The 11,905-nt window shown below is 34.5% G+C and overlaps 2 protein-coding genes across 2 annotated transcripts; both read right to left on the reverse strand.

Moving 5' to 3' along the window:
- Window positions 1-3,733: 3,733 nt before the first annotated feature.
- Window positions 3,734-6,657, reverse strand: zgc:174945 (uncharacterized protein LOC793867 homolog). The gene is made up of 3 exons (XM_052546252.1): window positions 6,493-6,657; window positions 5,940-6,266; window positions 3,734-5,846 (listed from the first exon to the last, which is right to left on the reverse strand). Exons 1-3 carry the CDS (start codon window positions 6,632-6,634, stop codon window positions 5,740-5,742), a joined length of 576 nt encoding a protein of 191 aa, XP_052402212.1. The 5' UTR covers window positions 6,635-6,657; the 3' UTR covers window positions 3,734-5,739.
- A 483-nt stretch (window positions 6,658-7,140) lies between these two features.
- Window positions 7,141-10,597, reverse strand: LOC127949217 (OX-2 membrane glycoprotein-like). The gene is made up of 5 exons (XM_052546246.1): window positions 10,452-10,597; window positions 10,017-10,355; window positions 9,025-9,324; window positions 8,667-8,771; window positions 7,141-8,533 (listed from the first exon to the last, which is right to left on the reverse strand). Exons 1-5 carry the CDS (start codon window positions 10,492-10,494, stop codon window positions 8,469-8,471), a joined length of 852 nt encoding a protein of 283 aa, XP_052402206.1. The 5' UTR covers window positions 10,495-10,597; the 3' UTR covers window positions 7,141-8,468.
- Window positions 10,598-11,905: the final 1,308 nt, after the last annotated feature.

Consider the following 11,905-nt stretch of genomic DNA (forward strand, 5'->3'; position numbering starts at 1 on the left):
TGATGGACTGGAGTTGTGTGGATGTCTTTTGTTTTTATTAGTTTTTTTGACCCACAAATGTTAAATAATTACAAATCATAAAAGGGCAAATGGTTTCTGTGAAGGTATAAAATTTCATTAGTGCAGTATAAAAACTGTGTGAATGCATGAATGCATGCATATAAAAACACACACACCCCAAAAAAAAAAAACACATACACTTACATGCAGGATATAAGCTCCTACTTTTAACAACTCTTTTCCGGTAGGAAAACTGTGCTCTATAGTAAATCCGGGGATTATTTCTATTTTTAGTTGTATTTTTACTAGATGAATTTTGGAATTTGGTGAAAGAGATGTATTTTACCCAGTGGTTCAGTTGAAAAATGAGTATGCAATACACTCAGTGAGATGACAAATACTTTAAATGCTTTAGTCCAGCTAATTTTGTATTACTGCAATAAAATCATCTCAGTGCATAAGTACACTTATCTATGAACATCCACATGTAGTAGTTGTTTCTACCCAGTTTCCTCTCAGTCTATTCAAGTAATAATAAATTATAAATTTGCTTCCATTTCACAAAGGAATAGGCCATTCTTCTACCTTACATCTACTGCAAGCTATTGTCAAATCTGAAGAATTTCTACTGAGGTTTCATTATCCACATATTTGCTTTGTTGGAAACATAACATTACAGACTATGTCAGATTTAATGGAACTCTGCACATATTATTCACTGTGTTCAGTGAATACTTTTTTGAAAATTCATATCTTTTATTCATTAGTGTCAGTGATAAGGAAGTAGGAAGTTACAGTGTCCCTCAGAAGACATGGAAGGCACACTTAAAACGCCTGAATCTTGCTGCATTAAAATAGGTACTGTATTACTTTAACTAAATAAAGATAGCATAAGCAAACGCTCCAGAAAAGCTCTCTTCTGTTTGCAAATGCCAGTTTGTTTGATATTTAATGAAACTGGCATTGTATAATTGTGATTTATAAGTATTCTTTCTGAAATAACACAGATAATCAACACAAATAACACTCTAACTGTATAAATGTAATCAGTTATAACATTAGTTCATCCAAACTGAATATTTGCTGAAAATGTACTCACCCTCAGGCGATCCAAGATGTAAATTAATCTGTTTATTCAACAGAACTGATTAGGATAAATTTGTCATTACATCATTTACTCACTAATGGAACTTTCTCAGTGAATGGGTGCCATCAGAATGCGATCCCAAACAGCTGATAAAGTCATTAGCTGTTTAAAAAAAACGGTGAGCGAGTGATGTAATGCTTCATTTCTTCTGAAGAAATATACATTTTAAAGATAACTTTTGCTTTAAAATATGGTTTACATATTTACACATCCTGATAATATATTATCCCAATTTATCCACAGTTGCTTGCTACAGTCGTTCCTGGAAATTAATAATTAATAAGAGCTTAAAATGTTTCCACTCAAAAAAATAGACACCTACACTACCTCTCCTCTCTAATTATGAGCCACATTAACAATGGACAAGCCCCCCTTGCTCATTTAACAAAGTGATGCATTTGAACTGCGCTGGACGGCTCTATTAAATAATACATTGAACCTGGGTGTAATTTGGATGCATATAAAGTGGTGCTAGAACTGGTGGAATGAGATTGGTTTATCACACTGACATCTAATTACAAATGAATGAGAGGGTGAGCGAGTGTTCATAGATTCCTCAGAATGACAACCTACAGTAATATACACATGGCAGTGGATTTACCTCAGACAACACTTTAGTGAGATAGGGACCGTATTAATAATTTTAGGGAAACTGCTGCTTAACCATGTGAATTTATGAAACAAAGTCTATGAAAAGAAAGACTAAATATTAAAAAGTTAACACATTTTTTATACTCCAATAAATCTTCATTGAGACTAAATGATGATGTTGTTGACATCACTTTTGTCTGAGCTGGGTTGAATAAAACATATCTTAAACATTTCTCATCAAGTTTAAACGTACTACTTCTTAAACTTGTAATTTGAATCTATAACAGTAAGTTTTGTATTTATGAAAATGTAATAAACAAATCAACTTCAATATATGCTTAAAGTTCAAATGGTGTTATCTATGACTAATATGCTTTTTAAAGGCAATAGGATTGTGATCTTTACTGGGGACACCAAATGTACAGAATACCAGGAATGACCCATACAGGTTTCTGTCCCATTAATAACTAGTAATTTGAATAGTTTTTAAATAGTAATTTGACTGTACTTTTTGGTGACATAAGCAGGTCTCTGTGAAATGTCCAGTGTAACCCTGCTTGCTCTGCCAGTAAATTTAAAAGAAAAAAGGAGATGTTTTTTGGGAGTTTTTTGTTTTTTTAGACAAATGTTGTTCAAGGGGAAGTAGGGGAAGTTGTAAGTGTCTGTGGATAAGATTTTTACAGGATAAATAAATAAATTAGGTAAGAAAAAGCCACAGTTGTGAAATATATATGACTCCATTAAAAGCTTAGTTACTGTAATTAGATCTAGTCATTTTGGTATTAAGCGACTAGCAGAAAATGACGGAGGGAGTTTTCAGTCTGTTCTTTAAAAGAATAACTAAAAATGAAATTGCAGAATTACCTGGCATAGTCCTTGGATAAGGTCACAATGAAAAGGAGAACTAAATAGGGAGAGAGACTGACAGGAAAAGAAAGAGGAAGTCAATGGACCGTACAAGCTGTAAAAGGCGATTCAATCACACATCTCGCGAAAGCCACGAAGTCTCCAGTAATAGAACGTAAAACGTGGTTGTCATCTGTAACTTTACCCCCTCCCAATGACAATGAATGAATCACTTCAGGTTGAGTGTGATTGGTTATGTAAAATATTGATGTTAAATTCTCCTCCAGCCTGTCAACCTCATCATCTCATCCAGGCAGAAATGCAATGCTCACACAGCTTTTAAAAGGTTTATTATGGCGGTAAAAGAAACCCTCCATAAGGTGTATTCATCACGGAAAGGAGAGAAATATTATGTTTTCCAGTGACTTCTATAAGACATCTGATATCCAGTAGATGGCAGTATTTCTCTCTTTTAGATCAGTCTAAATTCTCCATATCCAAATCTGCATGTTTTTCTTTATGTTGTTTGTTTTAACTTAAGCAATGTGGGCTAAAAAAAAAAAGATGTGGGCTAAAATGCTATGGGAGAAACCATATGCCAAGGTGTAGTGGCTTATTGTGGCGTAGTGATGGGGGAAGTCGTGGCCTAGTTTGACTCCTAACCCATAGGTTGTGGGCCCAAATCTAGGGCTAGCAACACCACGAATGAGGTGCCCTTGAGTAAGGTACTGAACCCCCAAATGCTCCCCGGGCGCCGCAGCATAAATGGCTGCCCACTGATCCGGGTGTGTGTGTGTGTACGTGTCACCACATTTGGCTGTGTGTCACTTCACTTTAAAAAAAATATATAGGCTATTTGCATACTTATATTAAAAAACAATGAATCATCAGTTAATTAACTCTATAACAACTTTTTCGGTACATATATTATGTCACAATGTAAGAACTTAGTTCACCCAAAAATGAAAATGGAGTTTTGCATCTTCTTGCTCTTGAACCAACAAACAAACGCGTACAAAATTATGTCACAATACATGTCTTTGCGAGTATCCTCGAAAAAAAAAATGGTTGGAATATCGTCTTCAGTGAAAGTAAACAGTTGAGAAAGAAATAGAATTTGCATCATTATATTGGATGCATTGTCTCTTAAAGTGACCGCGCCTAATTTACTAGCTGCTGTCATTGTCCTTATTAATGTTAATCCAAGAAATTAAATGGGAGAAAAACACTCACAGATTTTTACTGTATTGCTTTGTAGTTTTAACAAGAATTCATCTAAATGTAATTTATACAGTAAAGAAGTATACAATGCTATTTTACATTTGATTGCTAAGTTTCTGTACCACCCACAAACCTGAAGAAAAATAACTTTGAGAACTTGAAAAAAAAAAAAATTATTTGTATCTTTGTTCTATTTATTTATTCATGCTATTTATTTCAAACAGGGCCCATGGGTATAACCTGCATCAGCCAGGGCCCCGCAAACCCCAGCTGAGGCCCTGGTAGTAATAATTATTGACTGTTACAAAGATAATTGTATTGCATTTCTACTATCAAATGCAAAAAAAAAAAAAACATTACAATGCTTGTGCCTTATTATGAGTTTGTTTTTGCATTAGTAACCTATTGGCATGTTTACTACATTTGGCAAGTTAAAGCGTATTACATATGCAACACCGTTTAGCAAGATGAGCTTGGTTTCAGTTTCAGCCACAAGTCTGGACCACTGCTCTGAAATGTTCCATTGCAGCTAAAATGAATGTAGAACATCAGAACATTTAACACACAGGTTGTGCAATGCATTATCCCTTTCACAAAATAAAGTTAAAGTCAAATAAAACTCAATTGCAACTTATGGCAACAATTAAGAAACTAAGCATCATCAGGTAATCAACTCTATAACAACTTTTTAGGTACAAGCTGTCACAATGTAAGAACTTAAAGGGATAGTTCAACCAAAAATGAAAATTCTGTCATCACTTACTCACCCTCATGTCATTCCAAACCTGTATGAGTTGCTTTCTGATGTAATAATAAAAGACGACATTTTGAAGATTGCTGGTCATCAAACTTCCATAGTATTTCTTTTCATACTATGGAAGTCAATGGCAACCACCAACTGTTTAAAGGGGTCACATGATGTGATTTACTCTTTGAAGTGTTACAAGCTCTTTGGTGAATAAAGAAGATCTGTGAAGTTGCAAAGACTAAAGTCTCAAATCCAAAGAGATATTCTTTCTCAAAGTTAAGACTCTTCCACAACCCCCAAAAATAGCTTGTTTAAACACGCCCCCACATGTCTACGTCACTATGTGGAAATATTTGCATAATGCCTCCCAGATATTCACACAAAGGAGAAGGGGTAATTCTGACTTTGCTACTACAGTATGGTGCTTCTGAATCAATAGCAAATACTTATTAGTTTAAGTATTTGCTATTGACTCTTCAAATGCAGAGTTTTGCATGCGTGTGTGTGTGTTGGCACCCACATGTGTTGGAGAGAGAGAGTGACAGGTGACACAGTGGAGTCAGCTGTCTTAACCGGCTTTGGCTTGTGTACAGCAAACAAAAGGAGTTTCATCACTGTGTCTGTCACGCGACTGTGTTCCCCTTTCAGGCTTGAACTGATGAAGCTCACGATTATGGAAAGGGTCATTAAATTTCCGACAAGCGCTTGTGGTATTCAGCCAATCACAACACACTGGGTCAGATGGCCAATCAGAGCAGTGCTTGTCGGAAGAGCGTTTGAGAGAGGCGGGGCATAGAAGACCTACAATAATGTACAGTATTTGAAAAATAATGTTTTTTTTTTGTTGTTGTTGTTTTTTTTTTACATTTAAGCATGTCAGAATATTCTGTTACACAAAATAATGATCTTTAAAAAAACATCATATGACCCCTTTAAAATTCCAGCAATTTTCAAAATATCTTCTTTTATGTTCAACAACATAAGACAACAAGAAAGCAACTCATACAGGTTTGGAATGACATGAGGGTGATTAAATGATGACAGAGTTTTCATTTTTGGATGAATTTTTTTTTAATCCAAGACCAAGTCTAGAATAAAAGAAAATTACAGTTGGTCACTTTAGCAGATTAACAAAATTAAATATGTTTATACCGTGTGTTGCTCCATACTGAAAACACAATATAATTTAATAACACCATGTTAATAATAATGTGGTACTGAGTGCTAGCACAGCTGCGTCTGCCTTTAACTGGCCGCTCCATGTTGAGACCTTCAGATCTTTGTATGGATCAGCTGTAGAAATAAGATCACATTAACAGGTGTCACATACAAGAGCATTGTAATATACAAAAACTAAGAATCCAAATCTTTTTTTTCAGCTCAAACCTGTGACATTGAGGACCAAGAGATGGCCTTTTGCTGCAGTCCCACTGTTGAGACATTTGGCATCACATTGGTAGCGACCACTGTCTTGAAGATTTAAGGAACTGAATCTCAGGAAAATGTCCCTTAGCCTGTGCTCATCTGTTTCTGATTCATTTACTGTGATCAGATATTTGTTGGGATCCGTGATTTGCAAAGGCTCATCTCTGTTCCATTTCCACCAATTGGTCTCAAAGTCACACTCCTCTATCCTATACTTCACTGTGCACTTTAGAGACAACGAAAGACCCTCAGTCTTTGTCACTGGTTCACGTGAGTAAATAACAGACACTGCACATAGGAAAAATTTTATATTAGCCCATAAAAAGTACTGAAAATATGAAAAATGAACTCAACATCGAAATGACAAAAAAGCTTTGAAAGCATTGAATACAAATGTATCCTATTTAAAATACAGAGCCAAATACAGTCTGGTAACCTGAATGCTATCACGTCTGTTGTCAGTAATGTTTTCAAATAAATAAATATTCTTAGTTTAGAAATAAATGAGACTTACCTGCTGATAGAGAAATTGGCTGACTGCAGAGAACAGCCATTATAAGAAACATAGTTGTCAGGTAAAAGATCTGCATGTTTCTGTGCGCAGTCAGAGGAAATGGCTTGAATATGGCTGAAGTGTGTATAGTGCTATACCGCATCAAGATGACTTCCTTTCAAATTTGCAGATGCATCACAGATGCATCATTTTAGACACACAATCAGATCACATGCCTGCTGAAAAAAAGATGTAGCTTATAAGTGTTATTTAATAGCTTTGAATTGGTTGTTTCAGGGAACAAAATCTGAAAATGTTCTCTGGTGGTTAAATGCATAGGCATTTACAATAGGTTTATACAGTAGGTTTAACAGGAATCATTCCTCAACATGTTTTTTTTTTTTTTTTTTTCAGCTGGACCAGGCAGAATGTTCCTTTCTGTTCACAATTTTGAATAACTTCCTCTATTCTTTTCAAAATCTGCAGTGTCATATTTTTAATCATGTCGTGTCACATTAATTTGTTGAAATCATTTACAGTACATACCCTGCAAACATTTTTGGAGTTTGTAAAAAAAAAAAATCTATTTTCGTGTTTACACTTAGTACATTTAGTAGAAGTACAGAGTATAGAAACATTAGTAAATAATCCAGTCAGTGAATCCAACAGTTAATTTTAATTTTTTATTTATTTAAGTGCAATCCCATATTAATGGTTCAGTATGAACATTTAGATAATACATAAATATTTGTAGAAACACAAATATGTTTTATTTACTTTACAGTACTTTTTGCTGAAAAAATACACTTCTAATTAGTCAACATCAAACAACTATACAAATACAAATACTGTAAAAAAATATACCGTGAAAAATACAGTGACCTCAAATTTACAGTTTAAAACCATAATTTAACTGATATAATGTTATTATACCAACTTATTGAAGTACTGAAATCTGTTTTGTCCCTTTGTAATACACTGGTAACCACCAAAAGCAGGTGGTGATAAAGAAGTCACGTGATGAAACAAAGCCTATCACAAGCAGCTTTTGAATGATAAGATAAATAGAAAGTGCACAGTGTCATTCACACAAGCATGAAACACCATCATGGTGAGACTCATTAAACTGAAATATGCAATAAACATTAATTTAACAACATTATATGTAACGTACAACCCTAACAAACATAACAGATAAGAAAAAAAAAATAAGAAGAAACATTGTTATGTCAAAGAAAAAAACAACAAATTCAAACAAAATTTAAAATGGAATGCAGAGATTCCTGGGAACGTCAGTTTACGGTAGGAAAATTACCGTTAACCATTTAACAGGTTTGTACTGTAGCATTTTCACCATTAAAATCACAGTCATTTTTTACAGTGAATGGCAGATGTCTCTCTTTGCAGCCTTTAGAGTTTCATGCAGGAAACAAAGCAGCTTCTGTGTCCATTAATGATATAACATTAATTTTGTTTTACATGGCTTAAAACTAGGTTTTTCAGCCTTTAGCATATTTGTTTGTATTGGGTAATAATGCTATTTCTTACAAATTACTGTACCACTATGATGTGTGTCATGAAGGATTGTGGGTAAAAATATCAAGACTAGTAGAGAGCCTATATTTTATAAATTTATAAATGTATAAATTACTGTCACAGACTAAACTCCAAAATTAGACACGATTAAAAACTAGTTAATTCATGCCAGTACATTCAAATGAGTCATAAAGTGCAAATATATGAGCCTAAAAATCTAAAGTTACAGAATAAATATAATAATTCTCTATCATCAAAATCCTCCATTATAGTGGTAATAATATTATGTATTTAACTGTACAATTACAATGGAATACTACAAAGTAAACAAATAAATTAAATAAATACTACAAGACATTCATGATTCCTTAGGAATATTAATACATAGTTTAGAACCAAAAATAGATCAAAGAGATTCAAAGATCATGGGCAAAAATCCATACTATGAGGTAGCAGCGAAGTTAACATTCCTCGATTGGGGCATTAAGGGGTTCCTCATAAGTAGATTTAATCCTAAACATAGCTCCTTTTGGGGAAAAAAGATAAGCAGAGTTTAATAAATTGGTCCACTTTTTGAGAAATATTCTTAAAAGATAATATTATGCTGCGGTTGTATTAGCCTATTTCATCTAGTCGTATGGATGGATTTTGCTGCTTACTCTTTAGTCTGGTGTGAAGACAGATGGCAATAATGACAAGAACCACAACAGTCATGATAATGAGGACTGAAACTGTAACGATGTAACTTCTTGGACTGTTTTTCACTGTAAGACAAAAAATAATAATTATTCAATATTGGTCAAAAAGTATTGAAATCAAAATGTCATCATAATTAATTAATTCTAATTGGTTTTGCAGTTTTGTCCAGCAATCTAAAAATGTGTTTCGTGTTGTAACATCTAAATTAACTGGGTTTATATAATTCAGAAATATGTAGCATGACTGAATCAACCTGACTGCATTAGGCAATTAGCATAGTCATTCTATTCTAACCGATATCCATGTTGAACCTCTTACCTTTGTCATCTTGATCAGGCACATAGATTTGGATGCTCTTCTCTATGCCGTCACTCTGAGCCACACATTCCACGTACTTCCCATGAAACTGTGACAGTGGAAGCGTGATGTTGCTTGTAATGGTGGTTGAACTGTCCATGTTGAGAGTCGTGGAATTACTTGACCAATCGTTGTTCAACTGTTTCTCTGCAGATTTCCAGAGGATCGCTGGAGCCGGTTTACCAGTGGCTGAACATGAGACTACAACATCTGGATCAGAACTAGGAGCAGGATTCACTGACGCTGTTATTTCTGATATACCTGCAAAAATAAGAGCAACATGACTTATGTAAAAAAATGTAATATTACACACAAACACGATAGATAATTGGCTGCATGTTTCATTTCATTTCATTTTTCTGAAACTGGAATCTGAATGAAAGATTCAGACGCATCTTGAACACATTGTTTGATCCTGCATTGAGATGCCATTATTAGTCAGATCTCTGAATACTTCTGATTCACACCATCCCTTTCCAGTATTGGCATATATGAGATTGCTTGTATTTCATTTAGACAACATGTACTGTACACTTTACTGACAATTTAGGGGAGACTAAGTTATTTCTCAGGATAAGTTTGAATTTGAAAGTACAAAACTTTAAAATCTTGATAAAAAAAATAATAATAATAATAAAAAAATAAGCATTAATTCAATATTTTCACTGTTATAGCTCTGGAAAAAGATGCAGATCATTTAACTCACATCAACCTAGTGTTCCCAATATTATGGCATATTGTCAAACTGCATGGGTTTAAGTTGTTACAGTGGGAACCTGCCATTAATTAGCCAATTATATCCATCAAAACAACCTGCCTGACCCAAACTGACATAGTTCTAAAAACACAGTTCAGTGTTTTTATTAAAAATTTTTAGCTGATCCTCGTTTTTTTTTCCTAAAACACCTGAGACAAAAGTTTTGTGCTTTTCATGGTTGCAGCAAGTTACCTACCTTTAACAGTGAGGCACAAGGTTTGTCGTTTAGGCTGGAACGGATACACTTTGAAGGAACAAATGTAGCAAGCCTCGTCTTCGAATGTTGTGTTTTTGATCTCAATGGACGTTGAATTAATTGACGCTGCTGTGAAATGGACTTTTCCGACATACTGGTCATCCACATGTTTCTTGAAGAGGTCGCTGTATGTAGCCAGAGTTTGTACCGGTTCCGTGTTGCGCACCCGCTGCCACGTGACTTGTTTGACACCAGACCCATCTGACAGCACACAAGAGAACGAAGCATCTTGACCGAACTCAACAGCTGTGTCTCCTTGTGCCACAATATCTGAAAAAGCTGCGAAATGAAAAGTTATTAGCTTACAAACTTAATACAGTTTTGTATCGAAAAAGAAATGCATTGCATTGAGTGAAAATTTTAATAATGTCCAACCTCTGTTTATGAGGCTTAAAATGAAGATCAGTAGACACAACATGTTGAATGTTTCGAATGGTCTGTTTGTAATCAGACACAGCTTATATAGTGAAGCAGAAACACTAATAGGCTCACTGTAAGAATTTCCCACAGACTATTACCGGTTGTGAGCACTGTACTTTCGCTTTAGAGGACATTTTTAGGGATTTCCGGAGGTATGGTTTCGCCTTACATCCAACCACGTGTTTATTAAGTGCATCCGAGAACTAAACAGCAACAGCTGACTTGCTGACTCGCTGCCGTATCAGACAATGAATCTGCAGACAGCGTTTTTGCACGAAGGCACATCATGAAACTGATTTTGGACAGGCTTCTGAGGAAAATAGTAATGGTTTAATGATCTAAAAGAAACTTTTGAGAGCTATGGTGATAATTAAGTGGATATTTCATTACTGCAATATTAATTTCTCGCTGACATCAGAAGTGGAAAACGTTAATCAAAAACGTACATTTACACACAAACTGACCGCCGACTGCAACTTTCAGACGCCATCTTTATTTTTAATTTTTGTCTCAACTGTCACAGAATTTAACTCACGGGATTGTGGGATATCAAAGGCAGCGAAGGATGCATATGCTGCCTTCAAAAACCGGCCAGATGAAGGCATCTCAGCAGACAAGAACTGAAGCTAACATTGAATTCGGACGTGCCTTGATGCCTTCATGCCTTGGAACGCGTCCTCGGAAGGCAGCTTTTTTCGGTTTTTGGAAGTGGTATAAGACATTTCTGAAATATGAATGCAATATAGAAATATGCAGGCCATAAGAGTTTATACATTCATGTAGATTGAAATTAATAATTTCCCAACTTTAGCATCTAAAGTTATTATTGGAGTTTCCTGTTTTAATAAAGAAATGATTGTGTATTAGGCCTGCATTGGCGTGTGAAATGACTCAACACTTTTGGGAATGGATCATCATGTTAAACAGGAACAGTAGTATTTCCCAGGAACTGAAATAAATGCTGAAATGGTATTTATTTTTGCTGTCTCATTTAATGTATTTTGGTAAATGTTTTGTGTATTCAAGAGTTCACGACCGTCACGGTATTCTGATTCAGCATTCCACAGAACTGTACGATATGATTTTGGGGAGTCTGAGATTGTTAATATTGTTATATCATAATATTGTCTTTATAGAAAATTATACAAAAATATGTCTAAAATACTAGTAATTTCTTCACTTGAATTAATAAACTGTGAATTATGAGTCAAATATTGAATCTTTAAGCAAAAAAAAAAAAAAAAAAAGATATATCAGAAACTTCAAAATGCTTTTTGCTAATAATTTAATTTATATTATTTATGTTTTTGGTTGTATTTATCACTGGGTTAATTAAAATCCACTAGAAGGCTAGTGATCTTCAACAAAACAACTACTTTTTTTTGGCTGTCAATATTTACTGAGTTGAT

Source organism: Carassius gibelio, chromosome B1 (assembly GCF_023724105.1).
Source record: "Carassius gibelio isolate Cgi1373 ecotype wild population from Czech Republic chromosome B1, carGib1.2-hapl.c, whole genome shotgun sequence".
NCBI classification, from domain to species: domain Eukaryota; kingdom Metazoa; phylum Chordata; class Actinopteri; order Cypriniformes; family Cyprinidae; genus Carassius; species Carassius gibelio.

Excerpts from the sequence above, each read along its gene's own strand:
- LOC127949217 (XM_052546246.1), bottom strand. The coding sequence starts at position 10,494 with ATGTTGTGTCTACTGATCTTCATTTTAAGCCTCATAAACAGAG. Across the intron at positions 10,356-10,451 it reads TTTAAGCCTCATAAACAGAG|CTTTTTCAGATATTGTGGCA; the intron begins GTTGGACATTAT and ends TTCATTTCGCAG. Across the intron at positions 9,325-10,016 it reads CTTGTGCCTCACTGTTAAAG|GTATATCAGAAATAACAGCG; the intron begins GTAGGTAACTTG and ends TTATTTTTGCAG.
- zgc:174945 (XM_052546252.1), bottom strand. The coding sequence starts at position 6,634 with ATGCGGTATAGCACTATACACACTTCAGCCATATTCAAGCCATTTCCT. Across the intron at positions 6,267-6,492 it reads GCCAATTTCTCTATCAGCAG|TGTCTGTTATTTACTCACGT; the intron begins GTAAGTCTCATT and ends TCCTATGTGCAG. Across the intron at positions 5,847-5,939 it reads CTTGGTCCTCAATGTCACAG|CTGATCCATACAAAGATCTG; the intron begins GTTTGAGCTGAA and ends TTATTTCTACAG.